The 25,028-nt window shown below is 43.4% G+C and overlaps 1 protein-coding gene across 1 annotated transcript in view; it reads left to right on the forward strand.

Moving 5' to 3' along the window:
* The window catches only part of SVOP (SV2 related protein), a 137,450-nt gene that overhangs the window by 100,921 nt on the left and 11,501 nt on the right, over nucleotides 1-25,028 (forward strand). Inside the window, exons 3-10 of the mRNA XM_069759596.1 lie at nucleotides 208-293; nucleotides 4,420-4,518; nucleotides 5,146-5,217; nucleotides 5,319-5,443; nucleotides 5,779-5,842; nucleotides 8,433-8,558; nucleotides 8,793-8,921; nucleotides 14,647-14,720. Of these exons, the coding sequence (XP_069615697.1) occupies nucleotides 208-293; nucleotides 4,420-4,518; nucleotides 5,146-5,217; nucleotides 5,319-5,443; nucleotides 5,779-5,842; nucleotides 8,433-8,558; nucleotides 8,793-8,921; nucleotides 14,647-14,720 (775 nt within the window). The remainder of the gene's footprint in view (nucleotides 1-207; nucleotides 294-4,419; nucleotides 4,519-5,145; nucleotides 5,218-5,318; nucleotides 5,444-5,778; nucleotides 5,843-8,432; nucleotides 8,559-8,792; nucleotides 8,922-14,646; nucleotides 14,721-25,028) is intronic.

The raw sequence follows: 25,028 nt of genomic DNA on the forward strand, positions 1-25,028 counted from the left end.
GGTGAGAATGACATAAATCAGATAAATGTGAAGATGCTCATATAATACAGGTTTTTATCAAAATTCTTTTGCACAGCCCTTGATAAATTCTACCTAAAGTCTTGTGTTCGACAGATTTACTTAATCAGTTGACAAGGATAAATCATCTCTGCCTCCTGTTTAGTAGTCAATGCCTTCAGTCGGAGTCTGCTTTATTCTCCCTCACAGACACATTTATGGTGGAAGATGCCGTGGAAGCTATTGGATTTGGGAAATTCCAGTGGAAACTGTCAATCCTCACTGGACTGGCCTGGGTAAGTAACTGTTATATCACAGTACTAAATTTAACTGCATTTAAAGAAAGTGCCTTATTTTTAAATACATAAATAATATATTGTTTATTTTGAACCTGAAAATGTTCCAGAAAATGAAGTACTTCTCCCAGAAAATTATTGTTATTACACTTGTTTTGTAAGGAAAATTGAGGCAAAAAAAGGCAAATTGGACATTTCACACAAAACCCCAAAATTGGGCCAGACAAAATTGTTGGCACCCTCAGCCTAATATTTGGCTGCATACTTTTGGAATAAATAACTGCAATCAATCACTTCCTATAACCATCAACATGCTTCTTACACCTCTCAACTGGAATTTTGCACCACGCTTCTTTTGCAAACTGCTCCAGGTCTCTCATATTTGAAGGACGCCTTCTCCCAACAGCAATTTTAAGATTTTTCCACAGGTGTTCAATGGGATTTATATCCAGGCTCATTGCTGATCACTTATAATAATAATAATAATAATAATCTTTATTTTTATATAGTGCTAACATATTCCGCAGCGCTTTACACACATTATCATTGCTGTCCCCATTGGGGCTCACAATCTAAATTCCCTGTCAGTATGTCTTTGGAATGTGGGAGGAAACCGGAGTGCCCGGAGGAAACCCACGCAAACACGGAGAGAACATACAAACTCTTTGCAGATGTTGTCCTTAGTGGGGCTTGAACCCAGGACTCCAGCGCTGCAAGGCTGCTGTGCTAACCACTGCGCCACCGTGCTGCCCTAGATCACTTCAGATCTCTCCAGCGCATTGTTTCCATCCATTTCTGGGTGCTTCTTGAAGTATGCTTGGGGTCAAACCTAGCTTTCTAAACAGTAGAATCATATCCTCTACCAAAAAGCTCTATCTTGGTCTCATCTGTCCACAAGATGCTTTTCAGGAAGGATTTTGGTTTACTCATGTACATTTTGGCAAACTGCAGTCTAGCTTTTTTATGTCTCTGTGTCAACAGTGGGGTCCTCCTGGGTCTCCTGCCATTGCGTGTAATTTAATTCACATGTCGACAGATAGTTCTTGCTGACACTGATGCACCCTTAACCTGTAGGAGAGCTTGATTGGGGCTACTCATCCACCATCCGGACACTCCTGCGTTTCAACCTTTTATCATTTTTTGTCTGCCATCCACGTCCAAGGAGATTAGCTACTGTGCCATTGGTTGTAAACTTCTTGATTATGTTGCACCCTGTGGACAAAGGAACATCAAGATTTTTTAACCTTGCTATTTTTGATATTTATCAACAATTTTACATAGTAACATAGTAACATAGTTAGTAAGGCCGAAAAAAGACATTTGTCCATCCAGTTCAGCCTATATTCCATCATAATAAATACCCAGATCTACGTCCTTCTACAGAACCTAATAATTGTATGATACAATATTGTTCTGCTCCAGGAAGACATCCAGGCCTCTCTTGAACCCCTCGACTGAGTTCGCCATCACCACCTCCTCAGGCAAGCAATTCCAGATTCTCACTGCCCTAACAGTAAAGAATCCTCTTCTATGTTGGTGGAAAAACCTTCTCTCCTCCAGACGCAAAGAATGCCCCCAAAAAAAAAATATTTTGGTTTTCAAGTCCTCAGGTAGTTACCATCTCTTCTTTCTGTTCTACATTCTTAGTGTGGCCCACACAGACACACAGTGCAAAGGTTGAGTAAACTTCTCCTCTTTTTATCTGGTTTCAGTTGTGATTTTCATATTGCCCAAACCTGTTACTTGTCACAGGTGAGTTTAAACAAGCATCACGTGCTTGAAACAAAGTCGTTTACCCCCAATTTTGGAAAAGTTCCAACAATTGTGCCCATTTTGGGGGTTTTGTGTGAAATTATGGCCAATTTGCCTGTTTTTCTAAATTTTTTATGTTGTTTCAAAGCAAACAAAGGAAATAAATATGTGTATAACAAAACTTGTATAACTGCAATAATTTTATGGGAGAAATCTTCATTTTCTGGAACAATTTCAATGGTGCCAACACTGTAAATGATCAATATTTATCTTTCATTCATCTATTGTGTTAGTCCCTATGAAGTGGCTTGTCAAAGATCCCTAAATATGGCACTCGGTACAAAACAACATCCACACAATATTACAGAAAGATGCCACCATGCCACGTTGGATGGTAGAATACCCTTTTGCCAAATTTAATAGTAACATATCTGCAAACTCATGATTTCTTATTTTGTAGTTTAATATATTTTTGACATGTGACTCGCAACCAGCATTCAAAGTTGAAAGTGGCTCACAGGGTATAAAGCCATGGTTTCTGACCAAGATGGCCTCTCACAAACATGATTGAGATGCCGATCTCCACCTGCCATGAACTCCTGCCACAAGGAGACTCTGTTCTCCACACACGTCCAAGGCCTCACAGTTCTGCAGTCGCTTCTGTTGTTAGACTCACAGCGACTAACTACAACCTCTGAAAAGGAACTGCGATCCCCAAGAGAGGCTCTCACAAGGAGCATACATAGGCTAATGCTTCATCTAAGTGTTCCAAGCTACCAACCCTTATATGGATGCACATTGACATGCCTAATTCCTTGGCAAATACCTACATGCCTTTGAGTCATGTCACAGCAAGCTCCTCACTAGCACAGTATCCAGCAAGGAACTGTCCAGCCTTAGGTTTTCAAGTCCGCAGTCACGCTATGTGACTGCAGACTTTTGAATCCTCACATTACGTACATTGAGTGTTGTGAACATTTTCTGGTGCCAGGAGCTGCGGGCGCGAGTATGTGATTATGCATACATGCCTTTCTGTTTTACAAATAAACACTTAATGTGTAAAAGGCAATGGTAAGAAGATGCAAGACCTGAACTGTGCTACATGTGCAAAGTTTGTGAATGGGTTCCAAGTTGTTGTAAAAGAGTCTATTTTTTTCTATTGTAACGTTATGTCCATAAATAATATTAGTTTCTCAATATTGATCAATATTCATAGACTAGATGGTGGCCCGATTCTAACGCATCGGGTATTCTAGAATATGCATGTCCTCGTAGTATATTGCCCAGCCATCTAGTATATTGCCCAGCCATGTAGAATATTGCCCAGCCATGTAGTATATTGCCCAGTCACGTAGTATATTGCCCAGCCACATAGTATATTACCCAGCCACGTAGTATATTGCCCAGTGACGTAGTATATTGCCCAGTCACGTAGTATATTGCCCAGCTACGTAGTATACAGCACAGAGCATATTGCCCATCCACGTAGTATATTGCCCAGTTACGTAGTATATTGCCCAGCGACGTAGTATACAGCACAGAGCCACGTAGTATATTGCACAGCCCACGTAGTATATTGCCCAGTCACGTACTATATTGCCCAGCTACATAGTATATTGCCCAGCCACGTAGTATATTGCCCAGCGACGTAGTATACAGCACAGAGCATATTGCCCAGCCACGTAGTATATTACCCAGTCACGTACTATATTGCCCAGCTACGTAGTATATTGCCAAGTGACGTAGTATATTGCCCAACCACGTAGTATATTGCCCAGCGATGTAGTATAGAGCACAGAGCATATTGCCCAGCCACGTAGTATATTGCCCAGTTACGTATTATATTGCCCAGTTACGTAGTATATTGGCCAGTGACGTAGTATACAGCACAGAGCCAAGTAGTATATTGCCCAGCTACGTAGTATATTGCCCAGCCACGTATGTCACAGGTTAAAAAATAAAAAATAAACATATACTCACCTTTCGATCCGAAGGCCCCTTGTAGTTCTGTCGCCAGCTTCCGGTCCCAGGGTGTGATGACGTCGCGGTCACATGACCGTGACATCATGGCAGGTCCTTCTCGCATAGGCGCGCAGGACCTGTGATGACGTCGCGGTCACATGACCGTAACATCATGGCAGGTCCTTCGCGCGTAGGCGCGCAGGACCTGTGATGACGTCGCGATCACATGACCGTGACGTCATGGAAGGTCCTTTTCGCGCAGGCGCGCAGGATCTGTGATGACAATTAATATTCATAGATTTTATCTTTGATATTTCTATGTGACTTTATTGCCAATTTTTCTTGGTGGTCTCTCTGTTTGTCCTTCTTGATGCATCTTCCTCTTTAATCCTTTGCCTCTTGATTTATGTAGATGGCAGATGCAATGGAAATGATGATTCTTAGTATCCTGGCTCCACAGCTCCACTGTGAATGGAGATTACCCAGTTGGCAGGTTGCTCTGCTCACATCGGTAAGCAGATGCACTGACCACTTCTTGGATCTAATTCCAGGTGTTGCATTGACGTAATATGCGCCTGAGGACTTGCACTTATCCTGTGTAAGCACAAAGCTCTGCTGGCGCAGTTATTGAATATAAAACTGTTAGCTGCAGTGGCTCTGTGATAAATTTATACTACAATGCCCTTGGTAATTGAATTTTTAACTGTGTCTTAAAAAGTAATAATAAAACATATCAATTTCTTCTTTAAATTGTGTCGTGTCAACCCTCAAATCTATAGGCAGCTAAACATGTTTCTTTACTAAAAATCTCAATCCGTTGTGCTAGTTACAGTACATATGCTGTCGCCCACTATGAATGTGGCCATTTATACTGTATGTAGATTTTCTTTATGCTTTATAGAAAGGCTTCTTCTTGGGATGACACTTTATGATGATAACATAAAATGCAAAATTAAATAAAAATTATAATTTGCATAATTGATCACAAATTTTCATTCCCTTCATTATAGATTAGCAAATAAGCAACTAAATCTGTCACTTTACTTCCAGACCTGCGGGGGAAAGATGCCACCTTAAGGGATTTAAAGGACACTGGGACACAAAGATTGCTGATGTTTGTGTTCTGCTTTCTCAACAGGTCGTGTTTATTGGGATGATGTCCAGCTCATCCCTTTGGGGAAATCTCTCAGACCAGTATGGTAGGAAAACTGTAAGTCATACTGTCGGGTCATTTGGTAATTTGTTAATGTTTTGATCAAATTCTATTGGGATTATCCTTTTTTGACAACTGCTGGCGCCATTTCTTTCCAGGGTCTGAAGATCAGTGTATTTTGGACACTGTATTATGGAATCCTCAGTGCATTTGCGCCTGTCTACAGCTGGATTATTGTACTCAGGGGGCTAGTTGGTTTTGGAATTGGAGGTGTCCCTCAGTCGTGAGTGTGCTGTTGATCTGCTTTTGAATAATACCTTATCAAAATATTGAGTATGGATTTTATTTCTAGTTTATTCTGTATTTTCTAAATAAAACATTTTTATTATTTTATTACATCTCATTTTTTTTCATTTTTAATGACATTTTCCTATCTCGTCAATAACTGTTTATGATGCAAATTAAATGGAAGTAACAGTCTACACCCTTGATTTTCAATCTGTAGTGTGTCCCCCGCAGGAACAGATGTCATATGTGATTTGACCACATAGTCTGAATAAACCTTAAATCTACCTTAAATCTACACCTCTCTCTCTTTTTTTTTTTTTTATTGACCAGAGTGACACTGTATGCAGAGTTTCTTCCTATGAAATCAAGAGCAAAGTGTATACTTTTGATAGAGGTGAGAATGTGTTTTTTTTAACATTTTCATACAGAGTTCTTGGAAATCAAAGTACCACTCCACTGTTTGTTTGTTTTTTAGTGTCCCCTCCATTAGCAATCAGTTATGTAATGCGTCTGTAGTGAGTACATTAAAATACTTACCGGTTACTGTCTTCTGCCCCTTCCAGTGCTCTTCTGGTCCTCTTCTAGATCATGTGACAGCATTTGTGACCATCCAGATCTCAAAACACCCTCTGTGTGGACCAGCAGACACTTTCGCAATGTAAATCTATATGACCCAGACTATGAAGTGGGAGCGTCTCGATCTGAGTCTTATGAACTTATGTTGTAAATTGAGAAAGTGATGTCAGATACACACAAAAATTGCTGTGTGGGCCGTCAAATGACAAATGTGGTCACATGATGGAGGAGAGGCCAGAGCGGTGCTGGAAACGGAAGACAAGTAAGACAGGTAAGAATTTTTATACACTCACGAATTGCTAACAGAGGGGACAATAAAAAACAAAACACCAGAGAGGTCCTTTAAGACAACTGGAGAAGGGTTGAATGCTTACAAGATTTATTAAAGAGTGAGGATACTCTGTTACGGATGAGTTTGAATTATTATTCATATTTTAGATTATTTCAGTTAATTGTTCAAATAAATCTTGGTTATGAGCAATTACATTTTTTCTTGTAGTTATCAAACTTCAGAGTAATGCTTGTCTGCACTCATTAAGAACTGCTAACATGATAGAACAATAGGTTGTTCACCAACATAGATGTGTAAACAGGACATCCCTATCTAGCATCCACATATTAGGTCTCCATGATGCCCTGATGAATTATAAGCTAATCTATACAGACAGAGCTGCAGAAAGAAAGAACAGCCCTATTGACAGATGCTGCTTGTAGCTCATTGCTGCCATCTTCCCTGATGAACCTCATTTTGGACTGGTAATATTGGGGGAAACGTGTCGGGATGGGGCAACTGCCCCTTTGAGATAAGTGTTTATCTATTTCTGGCTGCTTATTACATTGGTGCTTTTAAGGACCCCTGGTGCTGGTGGGGATATGATGCCATTGTGCCTCTGGGACCATGCATATTTCTATGTGAGTGGTTGATATCAGATCATTCTTTCCTGCCTTTTTTCCTTCTCATTTAATTGAGAGATACTTCTAGACATTATTCAAATTCCTTGTGACCTAGGGTCTGGTTATCCCTTCTCTCTACCACACTGAGATATGAGTATAAATGGACTAAATTGCACTAAAAGCACTTTATTTTGTGTTTGGTGGTGGCTTTTGTTAAAGGGAACCTGTCACCCCCAAAATCTAAACCCACCAGCATCAGGGGCTTATCTACAGCATTCTGTTATACTGTAGATAAGCCCCTGATGTATCCTAAAAAATGAGAAAAAGAGGTTAGATTATACTCACTTGGGCGGGCAGTCCAATCCGGTGGGCGTCGCGGTCCGGGGCCTCCCATCTTCATAGGATGACGTCCTCTTCTGGTCTTCATGCTGCGGCTCTGGAGCAGGCGTACTTTGTCTGTCCTGTTGAGGGCAGAGCAAAGTACTGCAGTGCGCAGGCGCCGGGAAAGGTCAGAGAGGCGCGGCGCCTGCTCACTGCAGTACTTTGCTCTGCCCTTAACAGGGCAGACAAAGTACGCCTGCTCCGCAGCCGCAGCATGAAGACCAGAAGAGGACGTCATCGTAAGAAGATGGGAGGTGCCAAACCGGACTGCGACACCCATCGGACCAGACCGGGACTGGGACCGCCCCTGGGTGAGTATAATCTAACCTCTTTTTCTTATCTTTTAGGATACATCGGGGGCTTATCTACAGCATTCTGGAATAAGCTCCTGATGCTGGTGGGCTTAGCTCACCCTCGATTTTGGGGGTGACAGGTTCCCTTTAAGGAGTCCTGGTCAGGGCCAGGGAGGGTCAGTCGATGTGGAGTGGGGGCGCCAATTCGCTACCCAGGGTGCCAACCTCTGCTGCTGGTAAGCGATCTATATAGGGTAACACACAACCTATCTTCCCTAGACTCTTCCGGTATCTTTATATAGCTATTGGATATATTAATCATATAATTTTCTATCTTGATTGATAAATTACATGGGCTATCTTCATTAGACCCTATACCAACTCCCTTTTTAAGGAATAATTGGGATATTGGACTTTTAGAAGTATTGATTAAAAATTATTTAGGTTTTTTTTTGTTTCATATTCGGTTCCCAAAAATTTCCAAGACCCTATTATATTTTCTTTGGTTTTTGTTTATATCATTGGGTATCATCAGCATATGGTACTGGAAACTAAATCTTCTGATGGTTTATCCAATAGGGGCAGTTTATAGAGAGAAGAGGAGTGGGCCTATGATGGAACCTTGAGGGACTCCATCAGTAAGGGGAAGAAGAGAGGAGAAGAACCAGCAAAAGATACAACAAAGGAATGGTCAGAGTGGTAGGCGGAGACCCAAGAGAATGGGTCTGATAGAGCGGAGCATAGAGAGGAGGAGCTGATGATCCACAGTGTCAAATGTAGCATATTTTAACCATTAAATGTAAATTTTCATATAAAATAACATTTGTTTTCTATTGCTAGATATTCTGGGCAGTAGGCACAGTATTTGAAGTTCTGCTGGCTATCTTTGTGATGCCCACCTTAGGATGGCGTTGGCTCCTGATTTTTTCTGCTGTGCCACTGATAGTCTTTGCAATTTTATGTTTTGTAAGTATTTAGCAACTATGTACTAAATTAGACTTTTTCAAGCATTTGTAATGTTCATTCCATATTAAGGACGTAGTTTACAATTTAACAACACAGGATGCATTAAGGACGTTTTAGGGAACAGATCTCTTTATTATATAATCTCTCTTTTGTAAAAGAGTCATCCTTATGCCGACAATTACTATTTATGTTAGTTTATGTTACTCAACTTGGTCAATATATGTTACCTTATAGTGGTTACCGGAGAGCGCTAGATATGATGTCCTGTCTGGAAATCAGGAGAAAGCTCTCGCTACCTTAAAGCGTATAGCAACAGAGAATGGTGCTCCGATGCCTTTAGGGAAACTTATCTTATCCAGGCAGGTGAGTATGCATATCTTCTCCCATGGTAAGAATGCTGTATTGGTTGGTGCAGAGCTGATAGTAAAGGGTGCTGTGTTTAAATCCATTGTATTGATAGTAAAAATATGTTGTTTTTTGTTTGCTCCCCAAGAATAGATAGAAAAATATTTAGAATTGAGAGTCCTCAGTGGTTGATACCTTTTAATGGCTAACTGAAAAGATTGTAACAAATTGCAAGCTTTTGAGACTACACAGGTCTCTTCATCAGGCATAGACTAATACAAAATCTGAAGAATCACATATTTATACACAACACCGCACAGAAAAAATGGAATAGATAAGATAAGTGACTTGAAGCAGAACTATCATTATGGGAAAGTGATAAACAGTTGTGGGCATAAATATTGAAACAGTGCATTGATAAGCAGTGTGAAAGTTTTATTGTCCTCTGATTGGGGTCTGATTCTGTGTTGTGATGCCCCCACAAGGTCTGAGGAACAAATTCTTTAATTGATGTAAAAAGACATAAATCCATGAGACACATTCTGCTTTGCGTCACTTGTCTTATCTATCGAATTATTTCTTTGCTGTGTTGTGTATAAGTATGTGTTTCTTCAGATTTTGTATTAGTCTTTGCCTGATGAAGAGACCTGTGTAGTCTCGAAAGCTTGCAATTTGTCACCATCTTTTCAGTTAGCCATTAAAATGTATCAACCACTGAGGACTCTCAATTCTAAATATTTTTTTACCTACTGGCTAACACGGTACAAAGATATATATCTTTCCTGTATCAAGAATAGATAACCACTTTTTCATTGAAGCCAGTGAGAAAAAAATACATGCTCTTTTTAATTCTCCATCTTTACCTTTTATTTCAAAACTAGATGGTGGCCCGATTCTAACGCATTGGGTATTCTAGAATATGTATGTCCACGTAGTATATTGTCCAGCCACGTAGTATATTGCCCAGCTACATAGTATATTGCCCAGCGACGTAGTATATTGCCCAGCCACGTAGTATATTGCCCAGTTACGTAGTATATTGCCCATTTACGTAGTATATTGTCCAGCCACGTAGTATACAGCACAGAGCCACGTAGTATATTGTACAGCGACATAGTATATTGGCCAGCCACGTAGTATATTGCCCAGCCGCGTATTATACAGCACAGAGCCACGTAGTATATTGTCCAGCTACGTAGTATACAGCACAGAGCCACGTAGTATATTGCACAGCGACGTAGTATATTGTCCAGCCACGCAGTATACAGCACAGAGCCACGTAGTATATTGCACAGCGACGTAGTATATTGTCCAGCCACGTAGTATATTGTCCAGCCACGTAGTATACAGCACAGAGCCACGTAGTATATTGCACAGCGACGTAGTATATTGTCCAGCCACGTAGTATATTGCCCAGCCACATAGTATACAGCACAGAGCCACGTAGTATATTGTCCAGCCACGTAGTATACAGCACAGAGCCACGTAGTATATTGCACAGCGACGTAGTATATTGCCCAGCCTTGTAGTATACAGCACAGAGCCACGTAGTATATTGCCCAGTGACGTAGTATATTACCGAGCCACGTATGTCACAGGTTAAAAAAAATAAAAAATAAACATACTCACCTAACGATCCGAGGGCCCCTTGTGGTTTAACATACTCACCATTCTGGTCGCTGCTCCTCAGCGTCCCGTCTCTCCGCCTCCTGGGATCCAACGGCGCTGTGCAGATGGGCGCACGGCTGCCGCCATCTTGCGTTCCCAGGATGCTTTGCGAAATTACGCGAGACCGCTAGGTCTTCTGGGTAATTTCGCAAAGCATCGCTGGGAAAGGAAGATGGCAGCAGGCGCGAGCGTCTCAGCGGACAACGGAGGGTAAGTATAGCAGATTTTTTGTTTTTTTTCTATTTTTAACATTACTTTTTTTTACTATTGATGCCGCATAGGCAGCATCAATAGTAAAAGGTTGGGGACACACAGGGTTAATAGCGGCGGTAACGGAATGCGTTACCCACAGCATAACGCAGTCCGTTACCGCCGGCATTAACCCTGTGTTAGCGGTGACCGGAGGGGAGTATGGAGTGGGCGCCGGGGACACTGACTAGGGGGAGTGGAGCGCCGGGGACACTGACTGCGGGGAGCGGAGCGCCGGGGACACTGACTGCGGGGAGTGGAGCGCCGGGGACACTGACTGCAGGGAGCGGAACGCTGGGGACACTGACTGCGGGGAGCGGAGCACCGGGGACACTGACTGCGGGGAGTATGGAGCGGCCATTTTCTTCCGGACTGTGCCCGTCGCTGATTGGTCGTGGCTGTTTTGCGGCGACCAATCAGCGACTTGGATTTCCATGATAGGCAGAGGCCACGACCAATGAATATCCGTGACAGACAGACAGACAGACAGAAGGACAGACGGAAGTACCCCTTAGACAATTATATAGTAGATTATTTAAAATATAGTAAAACTGATTGATTATATTGATATATTTGATTATTGAAAATTCGAGAAATACTTATAAATAATACATTTTTAATTAAGTTTGACAGGCTTCATTGGTGAAATGTCCCTCTCAATGGCATAACTTGAAGCTCATGGGTCCCAATGTAAAATCTCCAACAGGACCCCCCAACAAGCATAAGTCTTTGGAATACTCTACCATAGGTTGACCTGGATTTTTTGGGGGTATCATTTTAAGCCTTTATCAACCACTCACGGTATTTTAATGGTGGGCCCAAGTTCTGAGTTTTTTTTAAAAGGTTGGATAACCACTTTAATGTACTACTGAGTAAGGCTGAATTGGTATGTCCGTGTTTCATAGTCATTGTATGAACCCCCTTGCTCGGATCTGCTACAGGTCTTTTGACTCAAACTAATAGTATGATCAGACCATGTTCCTGTACGTTTAGACACAGCCATTACACAGTACACAGCAGGGGCACATGTATAAGGTTATCTCAGCACAGGGACATTTTATCAACACATACAATTGTGGAACGTATTATTATTATTCCAAGATTTATTGATTAAATTAACCTTTTTTCGTGGGAAAACCCCTTTAAGGAGACAAATTGTAAGATTATGGACTATCACCAATTGTGTGGTCCAGATATTACTACGGTAAGTTTTGGCTGGTGTGGCACTAACAGAAAAAATATTGAGAAGCTCTAACCTAACTATATACTTTTGGACCCAGCAGACACCCACTGATCATAAAGTGATAGCATATCCTAGCAATGAGTAATTTCTTTATAAGATAAGACCAGGTTCAGAATAGCATATGTAAAATTGTTAGGTTATTTTTCCAGAAAAAAAGACAATTTTTTATTTGTATTGTCACCCACATTGTGTTCTGTATGTCATTTGTTTGCCTGTTTTTGACATCCTTGGCAACTGTTTTTAAAAATCATTAATTAAAAAATATTACAAGATGTAACTGTAAGTACTCGGGCAGAAATCCGAGAGTGGACCCTCTGGGTCGTGACTCTAGAGCCCCCGGGGTCGAGCGGACCAGATGGAATCACCCCCTATACAGGGAGTGTTAGGAGCAGGACCTCGGGGGAATGGAGACACAACAGCTAGAGCCAAAGGGGCGACCCAAGATAAAGAAGGAAACCAAAGGCTAAAAGGATGGCAGGGAATAATAGGAAAACAAGACTTAACTGAAAATGACTGGAACACGGAACGGCAGAACACAGCAGGAACACGGACTGGCAGGACTCAGCAGGAACACGGACCGGAAGGACTCAGCAGGAACACGGGCTGGCAGAACACAGCAGGAACACGGACTAGCAGGATACAGCAGGAACACGGACTGGCAGGATACAGCAGGAACACGGACTGGAAGGATACAGCAGGAACACGGACTGGCAGTATACAACAGGAACACGGACTGGCAGGATACAGCAGGAACACGGACTGGCAGGATACAGCAGGAACACGGACAGGCAGGACACAGCAGGAACACGGACTGGCAGGATACAGCAGGAACACGGACAGGCAGGACACAGCAGGAACACGGACAGGCAAGACACAGCAGGAACACGGGCTGGCAGGACACTAAGACAAAGTAAAGACTGGGCTGAGAGAAGACACTGGTGCAGGGGAGCCTAGGGCATAGGGACACTGACGGCAGACAGTGCACCTACAAAGCAAAGGCGTCTTACCTAGGGAGACGCCGGGAAGAAATACCCGATGGGCGCCGCCATGTTGGGGCGGAGCCACCGGGTCGCGACCTCCCAGAAGGCTCTGCGATGTAGGAGACGCGACTGCGCATGCGCAGAGGGACCGGACGCCGTGAGCCGGCAAAGGAGGAAGCAGAGCGGCACTGGACAGGAACGCGAGTGCGCAGAGGGACGGGAGAAGCCGGGTAAGTATGCGCAGCGTGCGCAGCGTACGTAACAGTAACACAGTTTTCTATGTTAATAATTCCAGTGTATCCTGTAAAAAAACAACAGATGCCACAGATGTGTCTAATGGGCAAGTCTGATCCAAAAAAATGGATCAGAATAGTGCACGATTTTTAGTTAGCACACCATTGGTCCATGTGTAAAAATTTGTTGTATTGTCTGTGTGCTGTCCATATGCTGTCCAATTTACATAAGGACAGCACACATGTGGCACCCCAGGAGTTCGGGTACCACAGTAGTGCTGCCTTCCTCTCGGGGAGGGTAGTGCTATGCCTGGAGACAAGTGAGATTCCCTTTGGCAGGTTATAACACACACAACACCTTCCAAATCCAGACCAGGAGGGGGAGCTCAAAACCCTGTTTTAGGGCAGCTTCCCTGGATAAAGATCCTGGTTTGGAGGAGGAGCTAGTTCAGTTTGTACAGAAAGTCTGTGAGCGAGGACAGACAGGAAAGGAGCAGAGGAGAGATTCAGGGCTCAAGGAGGCTGAGAATAGGCCTCCGAGGTGTCAGTGCGCAGAGACCGGGTACCGGAAGCCCGAGGCTAGAGTGGAACTACAGGACACTCAACAGAACCGGAGGGCATAAGATCATACAGACATTGCCCAAATTACGTCTGTGGAACAGCAGCCTCCTGGAGCCTGGAGTCACCGTGTAGAGACCCCAGAAAGTACGGCTCAAGCTGCCTGCCATACAGGTACCTGTCCCAGGACAGGAGAAAGAACTGAAAGAATTAGGACCTTGTTTGGAACACTTCAGGCAGCAAGGGACTTAAGCAAGCGCAGAGTGGAAGGCTCCTAACCTGACTTGCCAAGGGGAGTCCGCTTGTTTCTGGGCTGCCTGTACTCCTATGTACCTGTTGCCAGTGCCCTTGACTGTGGCCTGCCAACTACAGTAAACCAGGTAAAGACTTACAACTTGTGTCCTTTACTCATTTATCGGCAACCGTCATCACCACCATACACCTTAGGACCCCTGGGGACCCCGCTTCACCTGGGGAAGTGTACCATCGGTGCTGCAATAAAATCCCCCAGAGGACCCCTTTAACGCAGCGTTGGTCCCACTATTGACCGAACACCACAGGTGGCGTCACGACAGACTTATAAACACTTTTCCCATAAATGACCGTCCCCTTTATTGGGCGCCCAGGGCCACGGACTGGGTCGCCGCCACCGTGACTTCCCCTTTAATACCGGACATGGTACCGAGTACCCCGCTGCCCTGGTGGGCGACTCACATAGAAGTTAAAGATGCTTTTCTGATCTGCTATATTTGAGGCTTTTGATCAGGGTTTGACTATACAGTAATAAACCTAAAGCTTTTTCACATTTATAGGAGGATCGTGGTAAAATTCGGGACCTTTTTTCACCTCAGTTCAGATGCACAACGCTGTTGCTTTGGTTTATATGGTAAGTGATTATGTTACCCATCTGCAATAATTGGTTGATGATCTGTAACAAATATATGTTATAATAGTATTACCAAAATATAATATTCAATGCAATACCAGCTACTTGTTTGCTGATCAATGGTTGTTTAATAGCCTGTTTACACGGAGCAGAAATAGCTAGTACCAGATCGTTCAGTTTGCATAAGCTGACTTTGTTGTGGGCAGTGCAGGTCCTGTTTACTCAGGATGATGCGCTGCCGAAAACTATGATCTTTTGGGCAAACTAAAAGGTAATTTCAAGTCTGTTATTCGCTGGGTGAACTGCAGTCTGTTTATTTTGCATGAATATTGAAACGAGTATTCCTAGGAATTTAGGTTCATGATAATCATGCAGTGATAATGCACCTCAAAGAGGACCTTTCACCAGCTTGTGCATGTTACTTGGCCACATCATGGAACAGTGGCTGCAGAGCTGAGTAAAACATTGTTTTCATTCTTTAATTTCTCCTCTCTGTTGCAGAATTATTAGTTTGTAACGTTTAGATTATAATTTATGTTATAGTTCAACTGGGCGTTACCAGAGATTTGTCTCTGGGGGCATGTACTTCTTCCCCGCATGAGGTTGACCAATCTTGTCACTGATCTCTGCAGCTATTGTGTAGAGATGCAGCAGAGCTGAGTTATATATTATTACTAACCCTTTCTGAACCCATCTCATAGTCCTGTCAATTCTGACCCTCCCTAAACACTAACTGCTGTGAGATTAGATCTGGAACAGTCAGTAGTAGCTACTTGAGATCAGTGAGGAGAGGCATTTGTTTTTTTTTCCTTACTACTTATGATTGGTCAACTTCATACAGGAGAAGAAGTACACACCACCAGAGACAAATCTGTGGTAACAACTACTTGGACTATAACATAAATTATAACCTATACTTTATGAGCTAATATCTCCGCATTGGAGAGGAGTAGCCACTATTACATGACATGGCCAGTTTGATATGCTCATACTGAGGAAAGGTTATTTTTAAAGGGAACCTGTCAGCATGATTGTGCACAATAACCTGCAGACATCGTCAGGTCAATGCCGTTATACTGATTACAATGATACCTGGGTTGATGAAATCCATCTTGTGGTTGTTGTTTAATCTTTATTTTCAGTTTTGAGTTAATGATATGCCTGTGCCCTGGGGCGGCCTGGAGGGGGGGTCTTTATGTGGTGCACTAATTAGGTATTCATAATGAAGACTGCTAACAGGTCACTGATCCCTCTGTGACCTGCCCCATAGTTTACGTAATGAATATATGTATATACTGAAAAAATAAAAACGTTCTACAAGCAGGTGTCAGTCATGGCACCTGCGCTACAGCATAATTGATCATGTCCAAAATTGATTATTTAAATGCCACCTGTGATTATTAGTAAATGTGACTGGAAGACCACAAGTCAGAGATTTCTTTGGACACTCGCTTCTATAGCAACCTACTTAAGTGAGACACCAGACCACATCCCTAGATTATTTCAGACACCATACCAAACCACTAAATCAATTCCTACCTCAAACCAGACCACTATCTACAATGAGATCTTATCCCACACTCCTAACTTTGTTCAGACCGGAGACAAGACCCCTAAATAATATTTGACCCTAGATTAATTCATAGATTCATAGATTAAATAGAGATAGCTAAAATAAGAACATTTCAGCTCACCACACTTGCAACATCATCCCACTACTAGCTTTGACACAGATCCAGTTTGAACCCCCTGCATAAGCAAATTATAGTGTAATATAATTACTCCATCTCACAGTCAATTCCAGTAAAAAAAAAACCTACTGGACTTTATTATAGGATATTTAAAAGCTACTCGATTCCACAAATCAGTCAACAAGTTTTGATTAAGCAATGAATAGGAACAATTAATTCATAGCTTAAAGGGAACCTGTCACCCCCAAAATAGAAGGTGAGCTAAGCCCACCGGCATGAGGGGCTTATCTGCAGCATTCTGTAATGCTGTAGATAAGCCCCCCGATGTATCCTGAAAGATGAGAAAAAAGGGTTAGATTATTCTCATCCAGGGGCGTTCCCGCTGCAGTCCGGTCCGATGGGTGTCACGGTCCGGTCTGGGGCCTCCCATCTTCATAGGATGATGTCCTCTTCTTGTCTTCATGCTGCGGCTCCAGCGCAGGTGTACTTTGTCTGCCCTGTTGAGGGCAGAGCAAAGTACTGCAGTGCACAGGAGCTGGCCCTCTCTGTCCTTTCCTGGGGCTTGTGCACTGCAGTACTTTGCTCTGCCCTCAACAGGGCAGACAAAGTACGCCTACGCCGAAGCCCCAGCGTGAAGACAAGAAGAGGACATCATCGTAAGAAAATGGGAGGCCCTGGACCGGACTGCGACGCCCACTGCAGCGGGACCGCCCCTGGGTGAGTATAATCAAACCTCTTTTTCTCATCTTTCAGGTTACATCGGGGGCTTATCTATGGCATTAAAGAATGCTGTAGATAAGCCCCTGATGCCGGTGGGCTTAGCTCAACTTCCATTTTGGGGGTGACAGGTTCCCTTTAAACAATGAGTAAGAAATATTTGTTTAAAACAAGTTGGATTTTTTTGTGGACTTAGTGTGTCTTTCTATATACCTCAGTAAAGTCCTGATTGAAGCTTTTAATTGTAAATGGCTGTAAACTGGATTAATTATATTAAACTAAATGAAATACAGATGCCAGAAAAACCTTGAATAAATACAGACCCAAGATTAAATTCAGATTCCATACTGAACCAAATAAGCAAATAAACTATTTCAGTCTTCTTAAAGAAACATACTAGACCTTATAACTACAGACACAGACAAGATCCCTAAATAAATTCAGACACCAAACCATCCAAATAAGTGCAAACCTTAGCAGGCCAGACTCCATACTTTTACTCATCAGCTCACACTGTCCTCTCTGAAGCCTTGCTGCTCTACTGTCTGGCTCCAGGATCATGTGCCTTTATCTGTGCAGGTCCTTATGCAGGTTTTGCGTACATTTCTGGCAGAGACCATTGCATAACAAAAAGAAGAGTTTTTTAAAAAGATATTCCCGAATTTATATCTTATGAGGAATTCAGTTAGTTTCTAAATCAGACATCTCAAGAGAGACGACATGCTCATTTTAAAGCAGTAGAGTTAAGGAACTTCCAATCCTATTAAAAAACATCATTGGCAGGGCTGGCATTGGGTAGAGGGAGAAGGCAAACTGGGCAATTGTCCAGGGTTTTCAATTCCTAAAATGTCCTTCAGCCTTTGCAAGCCAGAAACCACAGTGGTAGTATAGAAGGACCATTGTTTACATCATATGCGCTCGTTTAATGGCTAAAATTACGGTACCTTCTGTAAAATGTTGGTGGTGCAATATTTTATCATATGGGACCCCATTTTTTTTTCCGCTTAGAATCCCAATTTTTTAAAAAGTGGCCCTGAATGTGGTTTAGGTATGGATTTGCTATGAGGATTTTTATTACAAACATTATCGTGGCATTAGAGTGTGTCCTCGACACCCTCCAAAGTGAGTGATTAATAGCTTTCTGTTGTATGCACACTCAGGAGGAGAGACCATCCCTGAGAATTGTCAGCACTAGTAAGTCAGGAGTGAAGGAGCAAATCGATCAATATGTAGAGAGAATGAAACACATTCTTTGTCAGACATTTGAGTAGAGATCAGGCTTGGACTGGCTCACAGGAGGGTCCTCCGGTGAGCACCAATGTGCAAGAGTGGGCCACCATACTCTTATATGAGCAGTACTTGGCACTATACACTTGAACACGGGCGAACACTGATAGCTTGGGCCCCCTGTGTAAGAAATGTATCCCCCCTCCTTTTACGGCGATAAAGCTACTGATATATATAGCCACACACATACTGTATATGTCTTATATAGTCTCCTTTATTATGTATATTGCTGTCCCTTATTACACAATGCCCTCTCTTGTTATATACATCACCGTCCCTTACATATCGGATTATTTATAGTGCCCCCTGTCTTTATTACATACAGCAATGACGGCGGATGGAGCATGGGAAAGCCTCTTTTCTAATGGAGGAGCTGATAGACTGGTCGTCTGGTCACCGGCTGCTCCATCAGCAGTCATTTTATATCTAACAAGAGAGGGTACTATGTAATAAAAGAGGGCACTGTGAATCACAAAAATAACAAGAATATGCTATGTAGGGGACACCGCTGTACATAACAGCAGAGGAAGCTATATAAGGGAGGGCACCATATATAAAAAGAGAGGATAGTACATAATAAAGGGACGGTGTTATACATAATAAAAGAGAAAACCATGCAACTAAGCACGGTGCTATATATAATAAATGAATAGTAACTGCAGAAAAATACCCATGGAGAAAATGAAAGGTAAAACAACTTAAGTGCTGAATTAACAACAAAGAACAGAAAAAGTATAAATTGAAAATATCAAAACTATTTTATTTAATCAGAGTAAATGAGCTAATCATAATCATATAACCAGTATTGACAAGGTAGCTGCTATCCAAGAGCAAAGACTCTAAACCACATAATACAGAGTGACACCAGTTCACATGGTTTAAATAAAGATAACATCTAGTATCCTTTGCTCTTTCAATGGGATATATTGCTCCCTTAAGGTACCTTCACACTGAACAACTTTCCAACGATCACGACCAGCGATACGACCTGGCCGTGATCATTGGTAAGTCGTTGTGTGGTCGCTGGGGAGCTGTCACACAGACAGCTCTCTCCAGCGACCAACGATCAGGGGAACGACTTCGGCATAGTTGAAACTGTCTTCAACGATGCTGAAGTCCCCTTGCAGCACCCGGGTAACCAGGGTAAACATTGGGTTACTAAGTGCAGGGCCACGCTTAGTAACCCGATATTTACCCTGGTTACCATTGTAAAAGTAAAAAAAAAAAACACTACATACTCACATTCTGATGTCTGTCATGTCCCCCGCCGGCGTCCACAGGGTTAAAACTGCTTTTGGCAGGAGCGCTGCTAATGCACGCGCTGCTGCCGAGAGTTTCCCTGACTGACTGTGTCAGCGCCGGCAGTAACAGCGGTGACGTCACCGCTGTGCTCTGCTTTACGGCCAGTGCTGACACAGTGCAGGGAAACTCTCGGCCGGAGCGCGTGCATTAGCAGCGCTCCTGCTGAAAGCAGTTTTAACCCTGTGGACGCCGGGGGACGTGACAGACATCAGAATGTGAGTATGTACTGTTTTTTTTTTTTTTTTACTTTTACAATGGTAACCAGGGTAAATATCGGGTTACTAAGCGCGGCCCTGCGCTTAGTAACCCGATATTTACCCTGGTTACAAGTGAACACATAGCTGGATCGGCGTCACACACACCGATCCAGCGATGACAGCGGGTGATCAGTGACCAAAAAATGGTCCTGATCATTCCCCAATGACCAACGATCTCCCAGCAGGGGCCTGATTGTTGGTCGCTGTCACACATAACGAGATCGTTAGCGGGATCATTGCTACGTCACCAAAAGCGTGACGTTGCAACGATATCGTTAACGATATCGTTATGTGTGACGGTACCTTTACTTACTGTAAGTTAGGTGATAGTATAAAAGATTAACACTTACATAAACAGGTTACCTGTCAGTGTGAAGTCCCCGCCGCCCCAAAGCACCTTTCACTTCTTCGTCAGGTGAGTTGCCTATCACCTAATTTGCAATAAATAAGGGAACAATATACAGTGGGTACGGAAAGTATTCAGACCCCTCTAAATTTTTCAATCTTTGTTTCATTGAAGCCATTTGGTAAATTCAAAAAAGTTCTTTTTTTCTCATTAATGTATACTCTGCACCCCATCTTGACTGAAAAAAAAAACAGAAATGTAGAAATTTTTGCATATCTTTAAAAAAGAAAAAATTAAATATCACATGGTCATAAGTATTCAGACCCTTTGCTCAGACACTCATATTTAAGTCACATGCTGTCCATTACCTTGTGATCCTCCTTGAGATGGTTCTACTCCTTCATTAGAGGCCAGCTGTATTTAATTAAACTGATAGGACTTGATTTGGAAAGGCACACATCTGTCTATATAAGACCTCACAGCTCACAGTGCATGTCAGACCAAATGAGAATCATGAGGTCAAAGGAAATGGCCAAGGAGCTCAGAGACAGAATTGTGGCAAGGCACAGATCTGTCCAAGGTTACAAAATAACTTACAGTAATAGATGAAAATGAAGGTTCTTAGCACATAAATTGGCCAATTTATGTATGCCCATCAACCATGGCAAGGTGACCTCCCTCTGATGGGTCCTACTCTACTGTACATGCCACTTTTGGGCCATCAGCCTACAACTATGGACAAAACATCCCGGGGAAAGGCCTGGCTATTCACTGCTTGCGTCGAGAAACACGTGATGGTGTCTCCGCAGCTTCTTTACATGCATCTGCATATTTCCCATAAGGGATGGGGCAGTGTTCTGGAATCACTGCGTTGAGAAACACGTGATGGTGTCTCCGCGGTGTTGGATGTTTTGGTCTCCCCGAGGCCAATCATCTGTGCCTTTATAGCCTTTTTACTAGGCACTGCTCCTAATAGCCAGATTCCTACTCCACACTGGTGAGGGGTAAAAACCCCGAAACAGCTGTCTGTGGATGGATACCATGCTTGGCATAGGTGGCTTTCCTTCATAGGATGCTGCCCTTCCCGTGGTTGTTCCTTCCCGGGGAAAGGCCTGGCTATTCACTGCTTGCGTCGAGAAACACGTGATGGTGTCTCCGCAGCTTCTTTACATGCATCTGCATATTTCCCATAAGGGATGGGGGCAGTGTTCTGGAATCACTGCGTTGAGAAACACGTGATGGTGTCTCCGCGGTGTTGGATGTTTTGGTCTCCCCGAGGCCAATCATCTGTGCCTTTATAGCCTTTTTACTAGGCACTGCTCCTAATAGCCAGATTCCTACTCCACACTGGTGAGGGGTAAAAACCCCGAAACAGCTGTCTGTGGATGGATACCATGCTTGGCATAGGTGGCTTTCCTTCATAGGATGCTGCCCTTCCCGTGGTTGTTCCTTCCCGGGGAAAGGCCTGGCTATTCACTGCTTGCGTCGAGAAACACGTGATGGTGTCTCCGCAGCTTCTTTACATGCATCTGCATATTTCCCATAAGGGATGGGGGCAGTGTTCTGGAATCACTGCGTTGAGAAACACGTGATGGTGTCTCCGCGGTGTTGGATGTTTTGGTCTCCCCGAGGCCAATCATCTGTGCCTTTATAGCCTTTTTACTAGGCACTGCTCCTAATAGCCAGATTCCTACTCCACACTGATGAGGGGCAAAAACCCCGAAACAGCTGTCTGTGGATGGATACCATGCTTGGCATAGGTGGCTTTCCTTCATAGGATGCTGCCCTTCCCGTGGTTGTTCCTTCCCGGGGAAAGGCCTGGCTATTCACTGCTTGCGTCGAGAAACACGTGATGGTGTCTCCGCAGCTTCTTTACATGCATCTGCATATTTCCCATAAGGGATGGGGGCAGTGTTCTGGAATCACTGCGTTGAGAAACACGTGATGGTGTCTCCGCGGTGTTGGATGTTTTGGTCTCCCCGAGGCCAATCATCTGTGCCTTTATGGACAAAACATGTCACTCTCGGGCTAAGCCTACAATTTATGGGCAGGTAGAGCTGATTATGGCCACCTGCAAAGTCAATGGGAGGAGTGCAAGATCAGTCTGGAGGCAGCCAGCATCCAATAACTAAATAGACAAAAAAATAACCAGCACTCCTAATGTGAACACGTGCTCTCCCCCTGTTCATAAGTCCATTATAAGTCCCCTTTACTCCCATCCCAATTCCCCACTCTCATTGTCCTCTTCCCCACCCACTTCATTGTTCTCCCCAAAACACCTCACTGTCCTCTCCCCACCAATCATTGTCCTCTCCACCACCCCATCATTCTCTCCCACCACACACCCCAGTGTCCTCTCCACCACCCCATCATTGTTCTCCCCACCACACCTCAGTTTCCTCTCCATCAGCCCCATTATTGTTCTCCCCACCACACCCCAATGTCCTCTCACCCACCCTCATCATCCTTCTCCCCACCACACCTCAGTGTCTTCTCCCCCACCCTCATTATTGTTCCCCCCACCCCACCTTGGAGTCTTCTCTCCTACCCTCATCGTTGTTCTCCCCCACCACACCTCAGTGTCCTATCCCACCCTCATCATTATTCTTGCCAGTTTAAAAAAAAAAAACAACAACAACACAATAACACCTCCCACCCCCTGATCGTTCCCCCGCAACATCGTCATTGCCGACAACTTTCTCTCTGACACAGGCGCTGGCTGCTTGCTGATGTCATCAAACCGCGCGCCTGTGTCAGGGAGAAAGCACTAGGCAGGAGGCAGAGAACGGATCCCTGCAGCTCTGCTGCCATTTTCTCCTGTAGGAAGTGGAGCTGCAGGGATCACTCCCTGCCCGCTGCGTATGATGAGGGCAATCTGGCCATGGCCTCACAGAAACAGGCAAGATTGACCTCAGTTTTAGACGTCTTGCAAGGCCCCCCTGCACCTCCGGGCCCCGGAGAAGCTGCACTGGCTGCATCTGTGGTATGTCCGCCCCTACACTTAAATCACTATATACAGACAAATGCAGCACATAATGTCACAGTTGCATGTAGTTGAAAAGTGGGGCCCTGGAGTTGGTTACTGGTGGGCCCCTGGCACCCCAGTTCAGCACTAGTAGAGATCAATTTAACACTGTTAAGCATAAACAATAGTTTAACCCCTTTCTGACATCTGACGTACTATCCCATCGAGGTGGTATGGGCCAATTCCTGAATTGGAATAGAAAGCAATCAAAAAATGTCATGTGCCTGAAAATTCAACTATAAACCCCTTAATTCCATATGATGTACTATCCCGTCAAGGTGACCTGGGACTTAATTCCCAGTGACGGGATAGTATGTGATAGTCGATCGGCCGCGCTCACAGAGGAAGCGCAGCCGATCGCTGCCAGGTGTCAGCTGATTATTACAGCTGACATAGACCGCTCAAAGTGACTTCAAATGTGATGTGGTCCCTAAAAAAATCGTGTTTTAAAAATGAGAAATCGCTGGTCAACTTTTAACCCTTATGACTCCCTAACAAAAAAAAAATTTGGTGCTGATGTAAAGTAGACATGTGGGAAATGTTACTTACAGTTATGGCCAAAAGTATTGACACCCCTGCAATTCTGTCAGATAATACTCAATTTCTTCCTGAAAATGATTGCAAACACAAATTATTTGGTATTATTATCTCCATTTAATATGTCTTAAATGAAAAAAACACAAAAGAGATTGAAGCAAAAAGCAAAACATTGATCATTTCACACAAAACTCCAAAAATGGGCCAGACAAAAGTATTGGCACCCTCAGCCTAATACTTGGTTGCACAACCCTTAGCCAAAATAACTGCGACCAACCACTTCCGGTAACCATCAATGAATTTTAGACCATTCTTCTTTGGCAAACTGCTCCAGGTCCCTGATATTTGAAGGGTGCCTTCTCCAAACTGCCATTTTTAGATCTCTCCACAGGTGTTCTATGGGATTCAGGTCTGGACTCATTGCTGGCCACCTTAGAAGTATCCAGTGCTTTCTCTCAAGCCATTTTCTAGTGCTTTTTGAAGTGTGTTTTGGGTCATTGTCCTGCTGGAAGACCCATGACCTCTGAGGGAGACTCAGCTTTATATATAAAGCCAGGAGGAACCTGATAAATCTAAAACATAACCTTTATTTGTATCCTTCTAAAAAGATTTCTTATGGACAAAACAGTGCAAAGTGCATAAAGTGCTCAAAATAACCAGTGCTCAATAAAAAATGGTTTGATCTCACCACATCAGTCGTTTCTCAGGAGCGTCCTCATGTATGTTTAAGGGCAAGGGAAAAGTACACAATAACTATGCTACCCAGTCGTGCCCCTGTATTCCTACCGTCCTGACAAGGACAGTCCCCAAGTCAGGCTAAGTTTTGTACCCACCACAACCAGATTACTTTCCCCTGGGGACATGAAGGCCATTAAGTTTATGGGTATTGAGAAAGTGAGACCACTAAGGAGAGGGGGTGACTTTGATAGGATTTTGCTCCAAAAAGAGTCAAGGTGGATTTTTCGCCTTCAGACCTGTCATCCGCAAGGTCTGAATGATCAATTGAATTACGGCTGCTTTCTTTGAATTAAAAGAGGGGTGTACATATTTTCATTTCCCTCTCTAGTCTTTAATGGGCTTATAGGTTGGAGTCTGGTTTGCGGTCCTTGGGGGCTGTAAGTCAATAAAACAGGACGTTCATTATCC

This window comes from Ranitomeya imitator, chromosome 1 (genome assembly GCF_032444005.1).
Source record: "Ranitomeya imitator isolate aRanImi1 chromosome 1, aRanImi1.pri, whole genome shotgun sequence".
Lineage (NCBI taxonomy): Eukaryota > Metazoa > Chordata > Amphibia > Anura > Dendrobatidae > Ranitomeya > Ranitomeya imitator.